At 40.0% G+C, this 26,883-nt stretch overlaps 1 protein-coding gene across 4 annotated transcripts in view; it reads right to left on the bottom strand.

Moving 5' to 3' along the window:
* Window positions 1-26,883, bottom strand: part of BNC2 (basonuclin zinc finger protein 2) — a 569,366-nt gene that overhangs the window by 75,050 nt on the left and 467,433 nt on the right. For all 4 annotated transcript variants that reach the window (XM_063455247.1, XM_063455245.1, XM_063455249.1 and 1 more), the window contains 2 exons: window positions 18,494-18,596; window positions 6,966-7,201 (listed from right to left, as the gene is read on the bottom strand). In XM_063455247.1, coding sequence (XP_063311317.1) covers window positions 6,966-7,201; window positions 18,494-18,596 — 339 coding nt within the window. The remainder of the gene's footprint in view (window positions 1-6,965; window positions 7,202-18,493; window positions 18,597-26,883) is intronic.

Raw genomic sequence — 26,883 nt, 5'->3', positions numbered from 1 at the left:
ATGAAAAACAAATAGTTTTTTTCCCCTTTTTAAATTATTTACTCGAACCTTTCCAGCATGTCTGCACATCTGCAGCTAGACTCACTATAAATACAGCGTTTCATGATTGCTTTTGTATGGGCCTAATGAGGGCTAGAAGAATTTATAATGCAAAACAAAAAGTCAAAAAAATATCACCAGCGACAAATAGGGAGCAGCATTTGGTGTGAAAACCAGGCAACTCCAGCCATGCCAAGAGGGAGGCTCATTACAATGTTGGAAAAAGAAGAAGAAAAAACTTTAAACACTTTGGGTTTATTCAGTAAAAATCAAAGTGTAGTTAACCGAAAACCAAAATATATAATTTAAGCTAAATTTGTGGTTTTAGCTGATCTACAGATTTTTTTCATATAAGCACCTTTTGCATAAAATTTGCCACCCGGTTTAAAAACAGTTTTTGTTTAGCATATAAATCCAATTAGGGTGAATTCACTAAACAACAACTTGTAGTAAATTAAAAGATATTAACATTGTTTTTAAAAGGGTTCTTTTCTAAAGTGATACTTGGAAGGGAATTTAAAATTTAAGGCAAAAGTAGCAGAAATAGAAACATAGCTAAGCTAGAGAATGTTTCCAATTTGACTATTTTGACATTGAATGTGAAATTCTCATTGAATTCACTTTGACTTCTTACTTTAGTGAACAACCCTGTAAATTTACACTAAAACAGCCAGCTGTGTCTATATCCGAGTTGTAGATTTTTTATTTATTATTTATTCCAAAATTTTCAGGGTATACTTGCAGGTCTGTAACTTTGGTCTTAAAGGAACAGTTCCACCGAAATTACATTTTTATCTTTTTATATAGTGTGAGGAGGTCCTAGGGACCGGTTTACCTTCAGAGGTTAAACCATTAACAAATAGTTAGACCACCTAAGCCTTTATTCCAGTGCCCATTAACTCTGCCCTTCTACTTCTGTTTGAGTCCATAGGCATCAACCAGGAAGCCACAGACAGGCTGCTGCTGATCTCGACCACCTTGAATAGGCCTCACACAGTTTGCGCCAAACTTAGAAATGCTGAAGCTTGCAATTGTGCTGTAAGACTGCAGGCATATGATCAATATTTGTGTTACATGTCAATATAAAAGGTAAGTTTTGCTTATTTCTCCCAGAGCTCCCTCGAGATGCGTCTCGTCAGCTCTGCAGTTAAGCTCCGCCCCTTTAAATTAATTTTGAATTAACTTTGAATTTATAGTAATCCTGATTTTCGTGAATAATCCTGCTTGATTTCTCATCAATTCTTACAAGAAACCTGTGTATCATTAATTTTGTAATTTGGTTTTAAATTCTAGGCAATTCACCTTTTAATTAAGAAACCACCAGGGGGAGATTTATCAATACAAAATAGATGCTATTTTGGGTGTAAAGTTAAGAGACTTTTATTTTGGCTTCATGGTGATTATTCCCTATTTAGCTCTTTGCCCCAAATAGTTTATGCTCTCTCCATATTAAATTGTTGGGATTTTTACCATAACTCTATAACCTACACACTAAAAATTAAGAGAAGCCACAACCTGCCCTTAATGTTTTTTCACCTTTTGGATGCCATTACATAAAAAGCATTAGGTTTGTTAAATTAAAATTACATTTAACGCAATAGTTGAAACATATGAACTGATTGATTCCTTAAAAGGAAATATGATCTATATATGGAATCCTAATGAAATCAACCAAATGAATCTATAAAGTATATTTATCAGCTTAAAACTACAATATGGGAGCATTCCCTTTATTGTTGGTTAATAAACTTCAGTCATAATTAAGATTAGTTGACACAATATTAAGGCATGAAATACAGCACTGTCTTTTCTGTTTATGATTAAATTAAAATTTGACAGGCAAATGTATATTTTCACTTTTCAATCTTCAAGGATCAGTATTTATATTTACCTATATGAAAGTTTGACTACACAAACATAATGGCAAGTAGGTACTTACCTTATCAAACTGTGGCCAGAATTAAAAAAAAAATGTTGCACAGGATTTTACAATACCACATGCATCATAACCAGCTACCGTTTATTGTAAAGTAACATGCTATATAGGAGGATATAGGTACAATCTCTCTGTATTTCGCCTACCTGTTTACCGAAGGTTGACATTAAAACTTAGGATTCTCTGGCACCCTGAGTCCATCTTTCAGCTGAAGACATCATAATGAGAAACTTTGACTTTCAGTTTAAAGGTACACCACTTATTGTCATATATATTTTCCAACATGGAAAGGTGCATTCACTAGTAATACTAGTAATAACATAGTATCATTATTTTACCAGCTTGGAAATCAGCAGAATAAGGAATAAGGAGAATTATTTTAGTCTCTGTCTCTATATTAACACTTTTGTTTTGGGACAGTTTGTAGCTAGCAACAACTATTTCACCATAACAAGCTGTGCAAGCAGCCACGATTGGTTTCCACTCATTTTGTTTTGTCAGAAAGGCTCTATTAGTGATCACAGCTCTATATGCCCAGATATTCCTCAGTGAAATCAGTAGTTTTTTAAAGGAAGAGTAGCTTTGAAATCCTAGCACCTTCCTGATTGAACTGAATGTCACAGAAGGTGTGTAACGGACCGTTTCAGCCTAAAAGGGGAAAAATGCGTTTAGGCGATAATCCCCTTTTTCATAGACCAGCAGCTACCATAAGCACCAACTTCCCGAACTCCCAAACTGCACGAATTCACCAACTCTCGAACAGCAGACACACGAACCCTGGAAGCAGCCGAACAGGAAAAGCAATATGGACAGCTTACACTCCTGGCAGTCGGCATACAGTCCCCTTCCCCCCAAGAAAGAGACACACTCCAGCTTCAGGGTTAAACAGCAACAACTTTTTCTCAGGGCTACCTGCCCAGTATTTATGCAGGTCTCCCACCTGGTGGACACTCCCCTAGGGGACCAAATGGAAGACTGTAACAAAGGACAGACATAAACCAATTACAGACACACAGCAGTAAACATTCCCACAATGCATCCTGGTTTCCTCTCTTCTGCCCTGGAGATAGTTGTAGAGGTAATCCAATTACCTCCCAGGACAAAGACAAGACTCCATTACACATGTGGGGATCTAAATACAGTATTATGCTTTAAAATATATAAAGTCACTTTTATTCCACCCAACACAGACATGTTACATATCCCCAGATAGCTCAGGTCTGGGTGCACATTATTAAGTGACTGGCACCCAGACTACACGAATACAGTTTAATCGCCATGGAGCCAAAGTCTTTAATCACACAAATAGGCTCCATGGTATAGCTATCTGGGCTACTACAATTCCCATAGAAATACCGAATTCCAGTGTTCGGTTAACCTTGTACGATTAGGACCCAGGCGACAGACGGCTCAGCGGTGTTCGTGCAATTAAGTGTCCGTTTATAGTTCCATAGAATCCTCGCCGAACACCGCTGGTCTTTTGCACGATTAAAATGGCCGCTACCTCGTGGTCGGCAAACGAACAAAGGCCACCCAGCGTTCATCAATTAAGCTGCGGTTAACCGCAGCTTCTGGGCGGTTAATTGACGGCACACTCCATCTCCTAGGTGGTCCCTCATACGGTAGTTTGTTCGGTAGCTGGAATCTACCGAACACCCCGGCTGAAAGGCACGAATATGCCTTTCTGCAGGTAAAATAAAGCTTTTTAAAGTCTGGTCCATAGTCCAACGGAAGCAGGCGAGCAACCAGGCTTCTCCAGCTCATAGTGGCGAGGTTGGTTTCGCCACACTTCTCCCCTTTACCAATTAGACTAACAGGGTACCTGACCTCCTGCCGGTCAGTGCCCTGGTTAGTCCAGCAACCCACCCACAAAACACAACTATTAGTACAGCCCCCCCACAATAACTGGGTACTACACCTGAAAAAATTACAAACTTGTCCAGGTCCAGGTGTCTCACCATGACTGTGTGGGGAACAGTTAGGCTGCCTTGGTGGGTTGCTGAGGGGGCAGAGACCAGCGGTATTCTGTCCTGGTGCCAGCACTACCACGGAAGTAGTCTGGTTGGAGCCTGGTTGCTGGAGACTGACTGTCTCCCCTTTAGGTGCATAGTTTGGCTGCCGGAGGGGGAGACCGACTGTCTCCCCTTTGGATACATCGCTCTGTGGCTGGGGGACAGGACCGACCGTCCCTACCCCTTGGGCTGTAAGTACAGAGACTACGGTCCCATCTGCACCGTCGTGGGGCTTAACATCTCCCCTTGGTGGGTTAGGCTGCCGCTGGAGAGAGGGTGTAACAAGCTCCTCTCTCTGGATGGTAAACTGCCGCTGGGGAGAGGGGGTAGCAGGCTCCTCTCCCTGCCACTTTCTCTGCTGGTGGAAAGGGGGACCAGCTGTCTCCCCTTTCATTCTCTTGTCCGGCTGCTGGGGTGCGAGACTCACTGTCTCTGCTCCCGGCAGGACACACTGCCGCTGGGGAGGATGTACGACACCATCAGCTCCCTGGGGCACACACTGCCGCTGGGGAGGGAGGACGCTGCTCTCCTCTCCCTTCGCTTCACACTGCCTTCTTGGCACATCACTTTGCTGCTGGGGGGCAGGAACAACAACCCCTGCCCCCTGTAACTCAGCCTGCCGCTGGGGAGGAAGGACTGCACCTTCGGCTCCCTGGGACACACACGGCTGCTGGGGAGGATGGACGACACCATCAGCTCCCTGGGGCACACACTGCCGCTGGGGAGGGAGGACGCTGCTCTCCTCTCCCTTCGCTTCACACTGCCTTCTTGGCACATCACTTTGCTGCTGGGGGGCAGGAACAACAACCTCTGCCCCCTGTAACTCAGCCTGCCGCTGGGGAGGAAGGACTGCACCTTCGGCTCCCTTGGACACACACGGCTGCTGGGGAGGATGGACGACACCATCAGCTCCCTGGGGCACACATTGCCGCTGGGGAGGGAGGACACTGCTCTCCTCTCCCTTCACTTCACACTGCCTTCTTGGCATATCACTTTGCTGCTGGGGGGCAGGAACAACAACCTCTGCCCCCTGTAACTCAGCCTGTCGCTGGGGAGGAAGGACTGCACCTTCGGCTCCCTGGGACACACACGGCTGCTGGGGAGGATGGACGACACCATCAGCTCCCTGGGCCACACATTGCCGCTGGGGAGGGAGGTCTGCAAACCCCCTGGCCCGCTCTGATTCCCACGGCAAGTACTCTCGCACTGCTTGCTTCACACGCTGCACTCTATATTCTGAGGGGTTGGGTCCGCATAAGGCCAGTATCTTGGTGACCTCTCTGTCATACGCCTCTTGAGTGTAGCTGGGTGCCATGCTTGCTCTGCTGCAGTTGGTTCCTTGTAGATAGGGGCGCTGTACGGGTACTGGCGTTGCCCGCACTTTGTAATCCAGGAATGGTGTTGTCTGTAGCTGTCCCTCTGGTTGTAGGAACGATCCCGCCGCTTGCCACCAATTGTAACGGACCGTTTCAGCCTAAAAGGGGAAAAATGCGTTTAGGCGATAATCCCCTTTTTCATAGACCAGCAGCTACCATAAGCACCAACTTCCCGAACTCCCAAACTGCACGAATTCACCAACTCTCGAACAGCAGACACACGAACCCTGGAAGCAGCCGAACAGGAAAAGCAATATGGACAGCTTACACTCCTGGCAGTCGGCATACAGTCCCCTTCCCCCCAAGAAAGAGACACACTCCAGCTTCAGGGTTAAACAGCAACAACTTTTTCTCAGGGCTACCTGCCCAGTATTTATGCAGGTCTCCCACCTGGTGGACACTCCCCTAGGGGACCAAATGGAAGACTGTAACAAAGGACAGACATAAACCAATTACAGACACACAGCAGTAAACATTCCCACAATGCATCCTGGTTTCCTCTCTTCTGCCCTGGAGATAGTTGTAGAGGTAATCCAATTACCTCCCAGGACAAAGACAAGACTCCATTACACATGTGGGGATCTAAATACAGTATTATGCTTTAAAATATATAAAGTCACTTTTATTCCACCCAACACAGACATGTTACATATCCCCAGATAGCTCAGGTCTGGGTGCACATTATTAAGTGACTGGCACCCAGACTACACGAATACAGTTTAATCGCCATGGAGCCAAAGTCTTTAATCACACAAATAGGCTCCATGGTATAGCTATCTGGGCTACTACAATTCCCATAGAAATACCGAATTCCAGTGTTCGGTTAACCTTGTACGATTAGGACCCAGGCGACAGACGGCTCAGCGGTGTTCGTGCAATTAAGTGTCCGTTTATAGTTCCATAGAATCCTCGCCGAACACCGCTGGTCTTTTGCACGATTAAAATGGCCGCTACCTCGTGGTCGGCAAACGAACAAAGGCCACCCAGCGTTCATCAATTAAGCTGCGGTTAACCGCAGCTTCTGGGCGGTTAATTGACGGCACACTCCATCTCCTAGGTGGTCCCTCATACGGTAGTTTGTTCGGTAGCTGGAATCTACCGAACACCCCGGCTGAAAGGCACGAATATGCCTTTCTGCAGGTAAAATAAAGCTTTTTAAAGTCTGGTCCATAGTCCAACGGAAGCAGGCGAGCAACCAGGCTTCTCCAGCTCATAGTGGCGAGGTTGGTTTCGCCACAAGGTGTATGAAATCTTACTAAATAAAGCATTCATGGGGTGGGGTCAATGCCAAGAACTAACACAACAAAAATACTTTATATTATGTATTAATAATTTGCTCAGTGTTCTTCGCAGTCAGTCAAAGCAGCGTTGAAATTCGATGGTAGTTTCTGCAGGGGTGGAAAATGTGTACCTATTTCGAATCCATAAATGAGGTACAGTACGTTCATAGAACTGTACATAAACTCTCAAAAAGTACGGTTCCATTTATAATGTTTTTTTGCATGTGTCTCTTTGGCTGCTTATGTTCGTCAGTTTTAAGTTACCGTTTTATACCTGTTAAATATGAAATCTGTTTTCAAATAAAATATTGAAACATTTTACCTGAAGGATATATCCACGGACGTAATCCCGCAACGTCCATCCCAAGCCATGCAAAATGTGCAGTACCTCTTCTTGTTTCAGCACACTGAATAGCCGGTCAAGCAGGATCTTGAGCCGTACGGGCACAGCTTGCGTACCATACAGCATGAGACTGCTGATGTCAAACACGACGTTAGACTGTACAATCTCCACTTGTGTTGGATGGTACAGGTGTTGGGTGCTGAGCTTGTCCAAAGCTAGAGTAATAGAGAAAAGCAGAAGACAAGGCACATGCATTAAAAGATTAGCCAATAGTACTTATGACTAGCAAGCAGGTTTAGAAAGACCAGTTAAGTCATTTTCTGTACTGTTTTAACTCAATTAAGAATATTCTAGCTGTTAAACAAGGGACATGTATAGTATGGGGGATTTTTGACCAAAGCCTTCCAAGATTATAGAATATACCCTCTTAAGGATCAGTCAAAGCACTGTATGTTCTTGAAAAACTGAGCGGACTATCAAATTCTCCTGGATACATAACAAGCATAAATAAGGAAATGTAGACATACAGCAAGATAACAAAAAAAACATTGACAGAAAAAAAAAAAATATTGTAGAGATTTGGTATCTTGCGGTAGTTGAACTGCAGTTTTAAAACGTATTATATTAATAGTTTTTGCTATAGAATCATTCTTTGGGGTGGGTTGAGTTTAATACTTTTAATATCAGAATGATAAGCACCACACTGATAAGGATCCCTGAGGTGGGAAGGGTGCTTTCCCTACAAAAAAATGAATATATACAACAATTAATTAATCATAATTAATTAATTAACAATCAATTGCTGCCCAGCCATGATCAAGTAAGTAGTCCGTCACAAAAACCAATATGATAAGTACAAAATACAATGTATTAATTAGTGTTAGCTCATATTACAGGAATACAAGCAATGAAATGCTGCCTACAGGACCTACATAAAGTTATACAAAAATCATTTGATATATGGTACCTTCAAACGTAGCCCTCACGGAACATAAAGGCTTTCAAGATATTCTCAAATGCCCAAAGGTGGTTTAGTGGTTTCAAAGGTTCAGGCGTGTTTAAAGCTATCCTGAGACTGCACTGCTTTGCATTCTGGAGGGATAGAACTCTAAATATGTTCCAGTATTCAAATGTATTAGTTTACCTGAGAACGTTATGTTAGCCCACCTGACAGGACTTAATGCAGCATGAGAACACTATACATTCACTAGCAACTAGAACTCTAATGCTTCTATGAGACTCACTCAATAGCTTTATATATACATTGCTATGTTTTATTTATTTATGTATTTGTTTACATATGGCGCTTCGAAAATGTGATTTCCAAAATAAATCTATGGGGATTCCACATTTCACAATATTAAGGTGCATCATTTAAGTGTGGCTTCAAATATCTCCAAGAAACCTTAACCTAAAAAGGTCCACCAGAAATCAGAAAGATAAAAAAAAATGCCAAATTCGGAATCATGTATTTGTCTGTAATATCTTTTAAATGTTTAAATAAAAATGTATTTAATAATGTATCCCTGGTTTTTAATAACCATGTTACCAGGTTTTTTTTATCCAATGGTTAACCCTAGCATCTACATTTCTGGTTGAATATGAAAAGGAGACTTTAGCGGAAACATACTCTTATGTCTTATCAGGCAGATATAAATGCAAGCCTTAGTCATGTAATTGAACAACTCAACAAGGTTCTCCTATTCATTGCATACATTAAAGTCAGATAACATCAAATAAAATTAGTCAAAATCAACTAACCTTTTTTACCCTTTCTACAATAAAGCTACAAAAAGAGATGTTTCCAACCATGACCCCTCATTTCTCAAACTTTTTTTCAAAAATAGAAATACTTGTAAAATCTCAGCTGCAGATAGATAGCCATTTGGTACATCATCTATGTAGGAAATGCCACTAAATAATTGAATAAAATTGGTAGTTATTGTCCTTTTATCATGATGGTTGTTCCACACACATGTAGTAGACCCTCAATGTAAAATGTCTGAAATAGTTGCTGGAAATTACTGATTAAGAAACTAAATAATGTCCATACAATTTACAAACAATCTTCCAATGCGGGGCAGAAACTGTTGAAGTGGATTCATCCCTGCCAATCCCATTAATGACATATAACTCAGTCAAAGATTTAATTGACAAGCCCCTTCCACACAGAATCAATTTTCACCCTTGGCGAAAATACCCCAGCCAAAATAACAGTGCTAATGTGCTGTAAAGGAAAATTGCAGTATCAGCAGTCGATTGCTTTGACATACCAATAGACACTCTGGAAATTATGGTAAGAGAATTGTGCATCAAATTGTCATATTTAATGCCCGTAGTTAAGATGTCCCTGTATGCAATGCAATTTTTGTTTTGCATTGGATGTGAATTTATTATATGTTAGTAGTGAAAAGCTGTATTGTTACTATATGAATGTTTATCTGATAAGCTCTCCAGCTGGGAGCATCACTTTTACCGTCCTAACTTGTCCTATTTGTGAGTGTTCTGGGTTTCAATGTGTGCAGTCACTGAGAAAGGAGCAATTACATGCAGAGAGAGGGGGACTTAATGAATCTTAAAACCACATACTTTGCAGAGTAAAGAAGCTGACATTTTGGAGGAAATGGTCTGAAAAGGGTCCTTGTGTTTCACAAGAATGACATACACAGCTGCGGCAAATTCTATATTTAAAGTGCTTATTTTGTAGGTTTTTTTTCAACTAGTGAGTTTTGTAAGATTTGTTTTGGTTAAACATCAAGAACATATTGGCTTTCTACTCAGGCTGAGAAGCAGAGATATTTTATATTGGTATTTATGTATATGTGGCTAGTCCTGGTTATTCTCTATGAAGATACCAATGGACATTGGCCAAAAGAATATTATAGTGTAGAAACTGCTTAAAACATAGAAATATTCTAACTTTTTTATTTCATACTCAGAAACAAGATTAATCAATCCAGAACACCAAGTGGCTCCTTATAGGTCAGGAACGATCAAATGATCTTCCCTGACTGATTCCTCTAAGACAAACACACTTCCTGAAACAATTTTCTCCCACTCCTCTATCCTGCTGTGTACTGCTTTCGGCAGTGACAAGAGAAAAGTGATGGGATGTCTGCAGCACTATCCATGTTATTAGAGGAGAAGAAGGCTGTCTCTGCGCAGTACAGCAACAGAGACAGCTTCCACTGCCTCCCTTCTACTTTGCCAATACCGCTGGCTTCCTGACTGACAGCACTCAGTGCACTGTCTTAGTACAGCTCTCAGCAGTGCAAATGTTGTCTCTGCTATAACGTATATTTCATGTCATTGGTAGGCATGCAGGACAGGAATGGGGTGTGCCACTTGGGAGATTGCCAGTGAAGATGCTCAATCCACCGGGCTCGCGGGGGAGAATGGAACTCCAAACATACCACCAGTTGCGCTGACCATCTCCATTCTACCAGGGTAGGCCATGTGCTCTTCTACGGGCTCAATGCCCTGAGTGTGATTTGAACATCTAAAGCTCTTCTAGTTATGTCCATTCACTGCATTAAAGATATTTCTCTGGCAACAGGATTATGGGACAGTGGCACAAATTTAAGCCTGATTCTGCACTTATGGGACGTATTATACAATATACAACTCCCATTCGAGTTCAAAATATTGTATTTATTTATTATCTAGACTCCTTTTTAAATATATTAGTACTGCAGGCATTATGAAAACTTAAGTAAGATTTGTTAAATTGCCTACAGGTTACTTTGTAACTCCCTAACATCATATCATATTAACCCATCATTGACCAGAGCACAAGTCAGCCAATACGGACACATTATTGAATTACTTTTTATAATCTCTGAACATTTTCTTGTCTGTAAAATCCACAAGGACCTGAAGGTTACAGCAGCGTTGTTTGTCATATCTAAATTTTCATTACATGCAACGTCTTCCGGATTCTAACCGTGACAGACGTTACTGATAAAAATTACTCAATATGTCCAACTACAAAACTACAAAAAGCTGACTTTTCAAAGGACTCTAAGTTAAGCTATGGTCTATAAATCTGCTAGCTTTGGTGGAAAAATAAACAGGTTCATTTTGCTAAGGTTATGGTTTTTCATACCTCAGGAATGAGCATGCAAAAAAAAATTGGTAAAACAGAAAGAAATAAAATATTGCAGTAAATACAATTTTGAGATCCACTGCACAGCAGTGGACAACTAGATTTTTTAATTGTTGTTTTCCTTTGTTTGGCGGCAAATTTCTGAGCACTGGTGAACAACAACGGGAACAGCGACGCACCTCACTACAGCCCAGGACATATTGACTGACACCCACTAAGCCACAGGAACCCAAAATAGCCCCTCCAGTGGGACCACCTAACCGAAAATCACCAACGACGTGATCCTACACCACCAGCGTACAACTACAGACCAAATGGGAGGACACACCTAGACGGGGAACACGCACATGGCTCTATGCGACAACCTCAAACATCATAACACTTAACCCTGCTCTGGAACATGAGGCACACAGATGGTAAACCCTCATAGTTACGCCGACCGTCGACACCTTCCCTACTGCACTGCCCCCCATTAGCACCGCAAACGCACCGTAACTCTACACTCCAACAACTGGGGTAAGGCATTAGAAAATAAACCCCAAGCCCACGGAGACAGATTCCACCAAAACCTTCGACAGACAGGGTGCAGGATCCCGACAGACAGGGTGGAGGTAGCGTGCATGGCTAGAACCCAGGCTAATGCCACGAAGGCCTATGATTATATATAATATCAACACCCCACCGCTTTACTAATAGTGCCACAAACACACATCAGATCGAATGGTGCAAAGATAGAAATGCCAAAACAATGCATACCTGTGACATCAAATCGTTTGAATTTTGCAATCATACTTGTTGTTCATAAATGCTATGGGGCCTGCGAGTCCACAAAGTTGTTTTATACGTGAACCCATGCTGAACTTCTTACCACCTAATAAAAGATTATTTAAAAAAAAGAAATTTGGCGGCAAATTTCAATTTAGTTTTAGCCATAATTTTAAAAAAAATTTAGTTGACTAAAATTGTTAGTCGACAAAATTAACACTTTTAAGGAATTGTTTTGAGAAATCACTGATGCATCACATAAAACATACAATATTCTCACAGCATTACATCACTGAAGCTCTGTCCTGACAATTTTAGTGGTGTGAATTGAGGTGTGGCCAGGGGCAAGGCAGTTCTGTGATATTTTAAGTGACTTATAAATAACAATACAGTGGGACCTCGGTTTACGAATTTAATGCGTTCTCCGTGATGTTTGTTATTGTGAAAAATTTGTAAACCGAAACGCGGTTTCCCATAGGAATGCACTGAAAACCAATTAATCCGTTCTGGAGGTCAGAAAAAAGTCAAAATGAGCTGGCATGGAAACCAACCCACAATGCAGAACACACACTAAAAGGAATACAAACGACGGAAGTTCAGCTCTCTACCTTTCCACAGCTTGAGAAATGCACCAAAAAGTCCCAAAACAACTGCAAACAATTTCCAGAATGGCTCCAAAACTCGATGCAAAAGCCGCTCCAACACCTCCACACTCGACGCCACGTGCTACCCACAGGCTCCAGCATGCAGGGGGCGGTGCTATAAACCTCCCAGGTGCAATGCATCCTGGGGAAACTTGCTTTGTATTGCGAAAAAATTTTGTAAACCGAGGCATTATTTTCGATGGATTTTCATTTGTAAACCGAAAATTATGTTAACCGAGGCGTTTGTAAACCGAGGTCCCACTGTATATTATTTTGAATAAGAATGCATCTCTTTTACACATCCTGATTTCTAAACACATTTGTTGCAGTTAGCAGACATATTACTGTGACTATAATGGTGGCTCGCCTCTCTGGTATAAATTCAAACACACCCACAATACTGAGCCTCTTCAGAAAATGGACATTATAACAGAAAAAGAGACAGAGGGAGAGAGAGATTTGGGCCCATAATGCAGACTAAATAGGGACGAATGTGAATTATGCAATTTGTTACTGATGTCTTGTCGTCCATGTATTTTCTATAATGTCTGAAGGTCAAAATTATGGCAGTATATCGCTCAACCCTTTAGTACTGAAATGGTTAACACTGCCATACTGAAAATAAATTAACATGACTTGTTCCTAACAATTCTTGTTTTCCAAAATCCTATTTTTTTTTTTAGAATATCTGTAACAATTAAAAAAACTATTTATCATTTGCCACTAACAGGTGATTTTAATGCAACTTTGTAGCTTTATGACTACATTGACTGAAGACTGTTATGTAAAAACGTTTTTTTTTCTTTTCACAGGATGTTTTCTAAGACCCAGTAAAAAGCTTGTTCCAGATATATGTACATATAAATTAAATATAATTAAAAATGAGAGGAAAAGGGTTTCAATGACATCTTTCATTATTATTATTCATTTCTGTGATCTTTTTCCAAACAGCACATTTTAGACGACAACCCTGTTTATGTAGCCGACAGCAGAGCCGCAGTTTGTTCACTGACGTGCCTGTCTGAAAAAAAATTCTTTAGTTTTTTTTGTTCTTTTTTTTTCTTTTTTAAAGCAAAACTTTGAACCCTATCCAGCTTTGACACACTGCCTCTTCAGTTAATAACGATCATGTTTCCCCCCTTGTCTCTCGTCTAATTCCCTTTGAGGCAACTGCACACTCAGCACCTCCAGATAATAATAACACATAGCTACAACATAAAGGCAATAGCATAAATATAATTGTCTGCTTTTTTTCTTTTACCCTAATCTTTTTTTCCCCATCTCAATTTTGATGGCCTCAGTGACACATATTTCTGTCTCCTCTGATCCTACAACATCCTTTCCTGCTGACGAGGTTTCTAACTTGACAAGTGATTTTGTCGGAGACAAGCATATTATACATTCCAGGGAATTCTTAATAGACTTTCCCTGCCAGTGACTGGGCTAATGAATATGAAGCTTTCAGGGTTAACATCACCCAGCCTCGGGCCTCTGTTTCTAGAGAAAGCTTTCTCTGTACACATTGGGGATTTCTCTACAACCTCGAGATTCTCAAAGGTGCTCAGCTAATTAGTTTGTAGATTATTCAAAGTTGTTAAATGTTCAACATTGAATTTGGGTCATAGAGCCTTGAAAGAGGAGGTATTAGAGAAGAGAGTAGGAAACTCAAGTTTGATAAACAATATCTGCTTATACCTTGGCTGCTTTCTTCGCACCTGTAACAATTGTGAGCTTGTATGTCCGGGATTTAGTGAAGGAAACTATCTTTTCAGCTTATGTAATCAATACATATTTAAGGTTATTTCAATTGTTGTCATATATTTCAGGACTAGTAGCTACCAAGGAATATTAGTAGGAATATTTAAACTGAGCTTTTTTAAGGATCTATATCAGTTATGGCGAGCCCAAGTGCCCAAACCGCAATACAAACCAACTTTTTTTCCTCAAAGTGCCAAATGTGAGCGCTGTAGTGTGTGGTTGTGAGGGGGTGCAGTGTGTGTGGTTGTGAAGGGTGTCGTTTGTGTGATAGTGAGGGCTTCAGTGTGTGTGGTTGTGAAGGGTGCAGTGTGTGTGGTTGTGAGGGGTGCAGAGTGTGTAGTGTGTGTAGTGTGAGAGAGACTTTAAAGTTTAGGATTGGGGCTGAGTGTTGCAGTGTATGAGAGGGGAGCATCTTTTTAATTTTATTATTATATATATATTTTTCTATTTTAATTTAATATTTTTTCAAGTGTTTCTTACTTGCTTCCAGGAAGGGGGCAGCTTTTTCCCTAGTGGTCCGGTGGCGCTCTAGGTAGGGGGTCTCAATCTTTACCTCAGTGGCTCCGCCGGGTGAATGCACTTCCAACGAAGTGGCACCAAGTTGAATTGAGCGGTGTCGTGGTAACCACGGCGGCATTTTGAAAGCCGGCACTCGGCGGCAGACGTAGAGGAGAAAGCTAAAAGCGTCCTTCCCCCCTTCCTGCCGCACAGCTCTGCAAAGACCCTCACCGGGTCTGTGTGTATATAAGGTGCCCGAGCTCGCTGGGCCCCTTACAAGTGAAAACGTTTGGCACCATCCCCCTCCCCTCCACCCCCCCCGGATCCCCAGTGCATCCCACCGACCCACCAACGATAAGAAGCAGAGTAGGCGCCTGCCGTTTTGGGAAGGCAGGTGCCTACTTTGCATTGCCGCTAGGGGGGCCTAAGGCTGCAGATCAATGATAGCGGCGCTCCCCTGACAACCTATGGTTGGTTTATATTCTGGAAATATTTCCTTAAATTGCACACACCCATACAGCAAAAAATATGTGAATACAGCACATACTTTTTTTTAAAGATGTGGTTATATCATATAGTACACTATTTAAAGGGACACTATAGGCACCCAGACCACTTCAGCTCATTGAAGTGATCTGGATATAGTGTCACTGTTTGACTTAGTGCTGCAATGTAAAACATTGCACTTCCAGTGAAACTGCCATGCCTACATTGAAGCACTAAGTCTGCCTCCAGTGACTGTCCACCAGACAGAGTCGCTTCCTGTATGTTAACGGACATTTGGTCCCTTAACTGACTCTGGACGCTCTTACGGTCTGCATCAGGACATCCAGCGTCAACTATTTCCCATAGAAAAGCATTGTGTGCATGGTACTTGCCGCACATGAACATTAATGCCAAATCGTAGAGGGATGTCAAAGGCGGAGGACATCAGCGCTGGCATCAAGTAAGTTAAGAAAGGGTTTTTAACCCTTTATTCACTGACTGTGGGGGATTCACGAGGGAGGGGGGAGGCAGAGGGAGCTTTAGTGCCAGGAATACAGCTTTGTATTCCTGGCACTATAGTATCCCTTTAACTATATTTAATGATATATGAAACCAGTGATTGCCGCATCTCATATTGCCTTAATTCATACAGGGCATTCCTGAATCTCCCATATACATTACCATTCACAGGTATGATGTTTAAAATGGAATCTGGGCCATTTCAAGGCAAGAATACAGACTGAACCCTTCATTGTACATCACAAGCTATTTTCTATGTAAGTGCTAACAAGGGTCATTTATCTTAATTAAATATTGTAGCAGAAGTAGATAGTTTAATTGACATACAGCTTTCTGACTCTATAAGAAATGCTTTGAATTTTGTTTCACCTTGCAAGTCTATATATATATTCAATATGTGAACAGCCAGAACTGTTAATAATATCACCCAAAGCACCAGATATATTTAAGGATCTATGGAATCTGCAATGAGCTCTGTTTTTAATTCATAATGGTTGAACAACTGCAAGGATCATTAATGCACAGTTATATTAAATATTATTTTGTTTAAATCTAACCTTCCATTACTAACCATAGAGATGTAAATTAAACTCATTAACGACAACAGCAGGAAACAGTGTGACTACAGCAGGGAGCTCCAATTTGTATTCAATCAGTTATTTGAAACCTTTCCGGTTGAATGATGGAGGTGTGGAATAGTAATCTGATTCGATTGGGTGCTTTTTAACATTCTGTTGCTATTGTGCTATGATTTAATCAGCTGTGTGTGTGTTTTTAAACTCCTTTTTTAAAGTATTTAAAAAAAGGCAGGTCAAAGCCTCAAAGCAGGCATATCTCAGTCCTCAGGCACTCATTTAGAAAGCCTATCTATACGGCGCTGGCAGATGAAATACTCCCTCGACTTGTCTCACCAAGCCATCAAATGCAAGAATCTGACAGGTATCAGAATGCGTTTACAAGGAAGGTGCATTGCGCAGCAAGTCATTAAGATGAGAGCTGTTGTTTGGAAATCTACATATGGGATGCACGTCCTTCGTCTCTTTGAGTGACTACCAGAATTTTTAAAAATCATAGTAGACTTCGCCTTTTTAATTTCTATAATGATGGTTTGAAAGAGATGGCTAACATTTAAAAATGAAAATACATACACATTTACAATAGGCAACTTTTCTACGCAAGGAGCACCTAAAAGGCTGAAAATAATTGGATTACTACAGCAAATCCAACAGGTTGAAAGGCTGTTATTTTATACTGTGTATTGATAAGACAGGAAGCTGCGGTTTATGGGATACTAACAAAATTTGTAGGTGTACAACATTGCTTAAATTAAGCATATTTTTTTTAAGCCGAATAGAATTCTTCCTGTCTTTTTTTGTGTTTTGCTTTGCTTCTACTTATTTCGTACGTCAAACATGCTTTGTTAAAATGAATTGCTAGTCTTGTTTTACCTATTGAATAGCGCTGCGGAATGTTAGCACTAAATAAATAATTGTGATTACAATTATTTGTTCTTCTTTTAAGTTTCTGTTGTTTTAAAAAGACACCATATCCAATGGAAACCGCTCGCAACAGTGATTGTGGTGCAAGCAAGTAATGGGTGCAGTCTCGCCAATTTTTGTCAAACCAATTTCAAGTCAAGTGCATGGACAAAAGATTTCTTGGACCTTTATGCTTTCAGTTCCTAGTTATTCATCCATAATATTAGTAAGTGTAAGCAAGTTTCGGCCACAATTAGCCTCTGTTAATAAGCGTGGCACCAATAAATTATCACAGAATAGGAGGAAGAAGGGATAAAAATAGGTTTTCCCAGTATTAGAAAGAAAGGTGGTAATATATATATATATATATATATATATATATATATATATATATATATATATATATATATAATATTTACATGTTATTTATTGGTTTTCTGGTGTTAAGTTAATAAATATTGTGTATTTGTTAATTCTTTATTGCTAGACTATAAGATCAGTCATAGGAGTTGTCAAAGTCATCCTATCTTCTGCTCTGAGCTGGCAGAAAGCTGTGTGCCATCATCCAGGCCTGTAGAAATGCTGCACTATAGGGGTATTAGTGTAACCATAAGAAGGGGTAAGACAATTGAATTGTCGAGAATGCAAAGTGAATTCATACAGGGTTATTCACTAAACTGAATTTCTCATTTTAGGTCAAAATAGTCAAATTAGGGGGGGTCAACTCAACTAGTCTCCAAGTACACTATGTTTTCCTTTCAGCTCTTTTAGTCTGAAATATGAAATTCCTTCTAAATTCCAAAAAATTCCCACCGTAGTAGATGCAAAAAAGTGCATTTTACCTTTCATAATAATAATAATTTCATTATTGTGGCCTAATTTTTAAATTAATTTAGAATGTCAAACTGTTAACACTTTAGTAAATAACTACAATTACTTATGTTTAGTTATGTTTATCTAGCCCTCCCTCCCCCCCAAAAAAAGAACTCTGTTGTATTTCAGTTTGCGGAGAGTGGATAAAAGGACATTTCTATATATACATGCATAACGTCACAGGATGCTCTAAGATCATCCTAAAATGAAAGAAAATGAATTACTTATGATAGAGACATTGTTAAATGTGTGCATCCGCATACCCTAAATTTATAAAGCAATATGCTATAATTCGACCTAACAAATGCACAAATGTACATTCGGTGTGCATGCCCAAATCTGCAGCGACAGTACAAGGCCATTAATGGGAACTTTACTTACCATGTGCCACCCATCCATGTTTACACTGGTCACAAGTTCTCAGGTTAATCTTCCCAGGCTGGAAACATTCACATGTGCAATTTACAAGTGTACATCGGATGGCCTGCAAGAGAGATGGAAACAGAAAGATTAATCGATCCAGTTGTCCACATGACAATTTATGTACAGAAATGGCTGGCTCTTGCAATATGTATGAGATTTTGAAGCTTAAGGGTCATAAGAGACATTAACCAGTAACATTAATGCAGCGCATTTTCCAGTGACCTGGCTTATTTTGTGTAAGTAAATATAAATTTTATTGCATATACATCTAAAACCTAATCCTTGATACTGTTAGAACAATATTATATAATAAGAGACATGATCAATCAGGAAATATTTTGAATAGAAATGGATATACGTTTATTTGTGTATAAGGTTGTGTATAAGAAATGCAATTATTAATTAATTAAAGTTATCACTATTAGTACATTTTTAATCAAGTGCTAATTGTTGGTATATTTTTAAAAAAAATCACAAATTCTAATTATTTAACCATGTTGGGTGACCTCATGTTGAAAAAAAACCATTGCATTAATATGTTCTATTTAACATAATTTTACCTGCAAATTATATTCTCCTTTATGTGTTTCTTGTGTTTATCAATTAGATTTGCTTTAATGAATTTAGTTTAAAAAAAAAAAAATGTAAAACACTTCTTTACTGTGATTTAGTTCACACACAGTGCAGTATTACAAACCTCCAAAGTGTCTATTTGGGAGACACAGTCCTTATTTTTGGGCCAAATCCCACTGTCCCTAATTTCCATCCCGATGTTACTATTTTCTAAGAGCTACATATTGTTCTTCTTTCTGAGTATATAACAGAGCATCACAGTAATAATACTCATACTAATGTGTCTTTAAACTACAATAAATGTGTTTAGAAAATGTAAATGGGATACATTGTTCTTGTTCTAAATTACATTTTAGTTGTATAAATCCTTATCAGTAATTCACCTAAAATTTCTAAAAACAGCCCTCCTCTTCACCACAACCCCACTCACACCCCTAAACTTAAAGTGACCCTCTTTGTCCATTTGAAATGTTGGAAGGTATGTTATTATAACTATTTTTTCTTTCGTTTACTGCTGCCGTCAGACTTCGAGTTCTTTTTGATAGTCAGTATGTTCCTCGTAGATTAAACTTTTCTCTCTCGGTACTTCTGACTGTTCTGTTGCATACCAGATTAAAACGTGTACAACCCAGGTCTACAATAAAAACAAAGATATGTTTTGCAACCTAAACACCTTATTTGTTTTAGTATGTTTTTCCTCTACAACTGGTTTATATCTCTTCAGTAACAACACTATTTAATAAGGTCCGGGCATTGAATAAATTAGTCGCACACAGTAGCTCCAGCTTGTCCCCTTTATCATGTAAACTGTTTGATCGCTCATTTTCCAAGCTATGTAAGTATGTAGCCCTGATTAACGGAAATAGTAATATGAAATATATTACCAACGACATCTGCTGATGAAGCAGGGATAATATATGTGTCTGTTAGTTAACAGGGGAAAGAAAGGAGATCTTGCTGAAAGGTCCACTTCTATGTTCAATAGTTTATCGACTCAATGATATATCATGTCTGCACTTGTCAGTAACGGTGTCTTTCTTTAATATGTTCACTAATTAATGAACTCTGTAATTAATTGTTCAGCTGCACAAGTGAACGCTACAATGGGGACAGTCTGATTTTAACTCTTTATGGAACGAAACAGCTATTAAGCAGCTATTTTATTACTAGGCCCAGAACCTTAGTAGATTTAGGCAAATGTATCTTAGTGAGATACCAAGCAGTAGCCACCAATTATCTAAAGGCATTAGTATGGCTAGTACAGTGTAACCTCTACAAGAGAACTGAGAGTGTGCAGCCTACAATCTATACATAGGTGAACTCGGTTGCTCATAAATTTCTGTACACAATGTAGCATAAATACACTCATTATGTTTGTGATTACATATTATTATGATTATTTTTAGCATATATATATATATAGATAGTAAAATAATTATCCAAATATATATACGTATGTCTGTACTTTTTTTTTTTTTTTTTTTAATGGGGAGCTACTAATTGGCTTAGAGCATCGGCTGACAGCTCTAGCCAATGAGCTGATCCCCTGCCAAATGGCGAGTGGGCACTGGTGGCAACCGTTAGGGTTAAACCCTTCTAGAATGGTTTTATCCCCTTCAGGTAAGAAAGCGCCCAGTGATCTACTGGCATCATAACAACTTAATTGCAATTTAGTTGCTATGGTGCCCACTGTTTATCTTTAATACACGTCACTGTGAATTTTTTTTTTAAAATGTACTTTAAATGGATTGGAATAGTTATGCATTAGGCAATATATTACAAAGGGTACAATAGAATATTTCATACAACTTCTAAAGTGCAACATTTTTTAGTTCCAGAACTCAAACATCGGATCGTGTGGACAGAAAGTAAAAAAAAAATCACATTCCCACATTATGTTTAACCACTGAAGAACCAATGATGATTTTTGTTGTCGATCTGACTGTTAAAGACCTTATACCAGAATTATACCTCCTAATAGAGAATTTGTTGAAGGTTTTATCATTACAGGTGTTTGCAACTGTCAGGTGATGGTTAACCCGTACAAGACAGAAGTTTGTAAAACAACTTGCCAAGAGCTGTCTGAGTGTCGTTAGAAATGTACACATATGTATAGTTAGCCACGAATATTTTAGACTGTCATAAAAGTTTAACAATTTAGCAGAGATCATTTGTTCTTTTTTGAATATAAACACTACAAAATGTTAATGTTACCTTTAGATTCTAGACTGCCATGAATTCGCCTGGAAACTATTGGGGTTCCTTTTTGTGGAAAATGAGTCAGTACTAATCAGACATAAAAAAACGAAGTAATTCAAACCAGGATCAACTACTAAAACTTCAATTCATTTAGTGTTTGATTTATTTAGCACTCTTTAGCACATGCAGTACAACACAGAACACCAAAAGTTGTGAGAAACTAGTACCTTAAATACCTTCACAAACTGACTTCTCCAAAATAAAAGTTTCAACAGGAATTCTTGATCTCTAGTAATCTGCAACCTCAGTTGTGAATTAAGGACCTGCACACTAACGGCATTATTACGCCAAACGCTTTTAATATGCTCAACTCAAACATTCTGCCTTCTCTTTACTTCAATCGCAGAAGTGAAGTAACCTCTTTTGGACTTTCAACTCCTATGCAACCAGCACAACCTCCAGCTCACTGCATTTCACTGTTATATACTAGACTATGGCAGACCGCTGACGACTCCACTCACGGCCGGACTTATGCCTTTAGACTGTGGGAAAGATCCTCACAGTGCCCCTCCATGGCAACACTCTTTCTTTGGCCATGTGAAAGGGTAAGGGAACCTCCAAATCAGCTCTATGTATTTATCTTGACCAATATAACTGATCTGAAAGAGTTGAATTGGAGCAAGTATAAATCATTGCACAATTGGGCAATATTTGGGAATTGCACTGTTTTATTTAATATTTTCTATACAGCTAGTGCAACCAAAGAGTAAGAACTAAAAAAATAGATTCCCTTACTGGATTATTTTGGGGAGTTATATGGACAAATGAAGCAAGGAAGGAAGTGCACTGTTAAAGCAAAACCTTTGCAAACTCCGATCTGGTAAGACGATAATTTAAAAGGAACACTTCAACCACCATAACCATAACCACTGTTATATGTAGTTGTTATGGTGCTAGGAATTTCTTTACGATACAATTCCTTTCCAGTCAAAGTTGTACAACATAGTACACCTCATACAAAAAGTTAATGATTTGAGAAAATTGGTAACTGAATAATGTGCGTAAAAGATATATAAGATACTTCAGTGGACAGATCATCACATGACACCACACATTTTAAATAAAAACCATATGGCATGGCATGAATGACACAGAGGAATACTGAAATCTTAATCTCGGGGCATCGCTGGAATATAAATGCCAGGTTCTTATTTTCCCATAATACACAGTTCAACATTATGTATCCTCTCTCCCTCTCTGTTTATACATATATACATATGTATATAACCAAGAGGGCTGCACTCAGACGAACATGCATAGTTGTAAGGGTGCTTTTGGGGCCAATTCATACAACATACAAGATCCAGCGCACAGGATAATTATAGTTTTATTTAAAAACATCTCACCTTGGCAAAATGAATGGGGGTTTAGTTACAGTATATGATCATACACATACATATAGGAATATATAAAAAAGAACTCTTCTTTTACACATAGATTTCCCCCGTAAACTCATCCCTGTTGGGCATACAGCCTAAATTTAAACACAAACACTGGGGCAATGAAGAAACATTAACACATTTACTGTGAACAAAAACTCCCAGTTGCATTGTGAAATTTTAATATATTTCAACTTATCTCTTTTACTAATGGGTAGAGCAAAAACCCTGCAGGAATTCGCTCTGCAAACTGGTAATTACAGTCGACTCACTTTTTTTTTTTTTACAATGCATATGTTAAGCCAGACACGAGAGTCGTTCTTGCCCTTTTGATGTTGTTTCAATAGCAGAGTTAACACAAAAAAAAAAATAAGATGAAAAATCTACAGACACGCTCGCTTTAATGCCAAAGTGTCCTTTAGCTATGTACACTGAGCTCCAATCTTTATTGGAGATAGCACTTATTACTAGATATATCCCGAACTTTATCAGCATTGCTTTGCTCCCTTTTGCATTCTTCCAAACATGATTAAAAAAAATGTAATTTATAAGCAATATTAACACACTGCCACGTTATTTCTCTATTTATCATGCAAAGCATTCTTTTATTTTGTTGCTTTTTTTTTTACAGTCTCCAGACGAACTGTAGACTAACACATTTGCTGGTATGGTTGTGATAATGACGTGAAGAACAAGCTTTAATTTTGCATTCATTCTACTACCCACTCCATTAACTGGTTTTTTTTTCTGTCGTATTTTTCAATCCACTAGTCTGATTTCTGTTCGGGCTATTTTAAATCTTCTTCAGGTCTGAATTGGTCCCCGATGCATTCACTCAGAGCTAATTGGGTTGAGATCTAAGATCTGTAGATGGCGGTTCGATATGCTGACTGACAATAACTTACAATGACCCACCAAATGTGGAGTTAATCTCTTCTCTAGGACAATGGTTCCAAGCATCTTGCTACCATGTACAGCTAGATACAGTTTTTTTCAGTAACATATCAATAGTTTACTTGTTTCAATAGTGGACGGTTTATACAAAATACTATTAAAATACTATTAATTAAATATTTACTCAATGATGCCATAAGTAAGAGTAAACATGTAATACAGGTCAAGAATCAAATGTAGTGATTACATCCTTTACCAATTCCACAATTCTGCTTTAATGGCAGTAAAATAAAAGAATAAATACAATTGAAGATTATGCTAGCTTTAGTGTACTAATAATGTTAATTTTAATAATGACAGGAGACGAGTATTTTGCATATCTCTCTTTACTAACTCCATACAGCAGTAAAGAAACACATAGAAAAAAGAACCAATCACAGGAGAGCAGGATGTACACAAGGCAATGTGACCTTATCATTTCCTCTTTCATAAAGCGACAACAAGCAGAAGTAAATATATAGCAAACAATAAAACTAATAAAAACTTCAAGTTCCCATGTGCGAAGGAACAAACTTTCAAAGAATTCTATTCGAACAACGAAAAAGAGTTCAGGGTTGAGACAAATTCGAAGGATAAAATCTCCAATAGTTTCACGTGAACTGCCAATTATCTTCAAAGATGAATCATACTGAAAAGAGAATGTGTGACAGGTTTAGACATAGTCACGAACATGTAACTCCAATTAAAGTACCACCTAACATCCCATTGGAGAATATAGTAACTATAATCTGATAACTGAGTAATTGTAATGAGAACTCTAATGAGGATTCCATATTAATGGAAGTACGGACATATCATATAAGCACCGATGTGAGAGCCAAACCTACCTGAGCACCTGATATCTGCAAAGCAAACAAATAGAAAGGGTGGGCAGAGAAGCAGGGGGGGGAAATACTCGCCTCCTGTCATTATTAAAATTAAGATTATTAGTACACTAAAGCTAGCATAATCTTCAATTTTACCACATGACAGGAGGCTTCGTATTTTGCATTTTTAACGCTGAGAAAAGAGTACAGAACTAAATAAGAGTCCTATGGTGTGCCGAGAGACCCAGTTTTCGGCGTTGTGGGGAGGTCTTCCCCGTTGAGCGCCCAGCAAGAAGCAAGAAGACCGTCCTGACGTGTCTTTAGGTCCTGAAGGCAAGTCGGTTGACTACGTGAAAGTGGTCTTCCCCAGGATTGAGTGCCTTTCACCTAGATGTGGTGAAATCCCCTGTGGATGTAGTAGGAGGTATATTGATGGCATCTGTGTGTACCGTGTTCTCTGTCCGCTTATCTGGAGCACCATTGGTTGACTCTCGCTCTATATGGGTAATAGAGCTAGCGGTAGCGGATCTCGGGTCAGATGTCCCAAAGTGGTCGACGACCGGCTCTGTTGCCAACCAGTTCCAAAGAATCCCTTGTAAAGGTAATCACATAACACCTCCTTCCTAGGGGTTTGGGCCCTTATGAAAGCCGTGCGACCCTTGCGTGTCTAATAAGTTCCCTTCGGAACTTTGTGCCTTGTGCCTGGGGTTCCGATTATCTTGGCGCCCAGTACCGCCAACCATCCGTCAGTGCGGATGAGTGCTGCTATCGGCATCCTATGGGAGAGGCCAACACTGGGGTTTCCTGCGAGGAGCAGAAACAGTTTTTTGAGTCCATATACCCAAGTTGTATGCCCGTTCCTGGACGATGTTTGGCGGCATCCAGCATCGCCCATGGTACGGTCGTGAATCCTGAAAGACCTCCTCCGTTGGTCACTATAGTCGTCTGAGCCGTTCTGATCGGCATGGACGGGCATGGGTTTGTCCGACCGTCAGCGGATATGGACATTCTAAGCAAGAGGCTGCAAAGCCACGAGTGCATAACGTTGTCAAGTAGGTTTATCGTAGTAAGGGATACCCCTGTGTAAGGCACAAACCAGTATTCAGGCACAGGATGCAGGGCAAACAGATCAGTCTACTATGACAGTAGGCAGTGTTCACGGAAACCCTTGCGGGTCTATTCCGAATCGTGGCCAAATAGCCGGGCCCGTGGGCCTTTAACTGCAGGCCGCAGAATAGGTACAGGGCATAAACCCGTACCGTATCATGATTCATTATCAATGGAGGTATTCCTTCAGCTGTAGGTAGAGGCTGTTGATGTAAGACTTCCTTCGGTTGGGTAGTGTGACTCGCCTATCGTAGGGGTCTCACCCCAAGAGCACCGGGTCTGAACCTGTAAGTGCTGGTCCCAGATCCGAAGTTCGGATTTTCAATCCTCGAGCTCGCTCTTGAGAGGGGTAGGAGTAGAAGCAGCAGTACTGTAGGGGGCTCACCCCGGTTGCAACAGGGTATGAACCCATCAGTGCTGGCCATCAGCCTGATAGAGAGTGTCCTACAGCTCTATCAATAATAAATGCACTGCCATGGGGGATATTCTGCACTGAAGCTTGCGACTCTGTCCCCTTTTTTGCCGAATAGATTGGCTTATACCTAGTCAGAGATCACCTCAGGTGCGCGGGGTATGTACCCGTCCAGCGTCGGTCGCGGCTAAATAAAACAGACTGGATGAGAGCACAATCCGTTTCATTGTGTGCAATGCACCATGCAGACCCCAGCAGGGTGTAGTAGTGTGCAATTTATTGTGTGCAATTTATTGTCTCAAAGTATCAAAACAACCCCAGCGGGGTGTGTGATATGCAGTAGTGTGCACTTATTGTGTGCAATTTATTGTCTCAAAGTACCAAAACAACCCCTGCAGGGTGTGTGATATGGGGTACCCCAGCAGGGTATCTGCTGTAGTGTAAATAATGTCAGTGGACCCCAGCAGGGTCTGTATAAATGACAGTAAAGTGTAATAACCCCGGCAGGGTATTCTGTATCTGTCACTTAGCGTTGTCAAATTGTCCCAGCAGGGCAAACCACAATATTGGGATTTGTATAACTGGGCCTCACCCAGGATCACAGTGGTGGCCACAGGGCGACCTCCAAAAAGCAGCACGGTAATAGGGGAAGCACCCCAGGCAGGCACAGGGTAATAAGCCCTTTAGTGCCTAATATGGCAGTAATGAGACAAAAGTGACTGACCTCTGAGGGATAATAGGATATAACACTAGCTCTAAGCTCCGTCGTGTTCTGACAGGTAGTCTTAAGTGATAGGGGTCATCCTTTTGAGCATCCATTACCAGACATAGAGTCTTGCTGTAGATTCCTTAACACTG

The sequence above is a fragment of the Pelobates fuscus genome, chromosome 5, assembly GCF_036172605.1.
Source record: "Pelobates fuscus isolate aPelFus1 chromosome 5, aPelFus1.pri, whole genome shotgun sequence".
In the NCBI taxonomy this organism is placed as follows: domain Eukaryota; kingdom Metazoa; phylum Chordata; class Amphibia; order Anura; family Pelobatidae; genus Pelobates; species Pelobates fuscus.
Note: the sequence above shows the minus strand (reverse complement) of the source record. Positions and strands in the feature narration are given on the sequence as shown.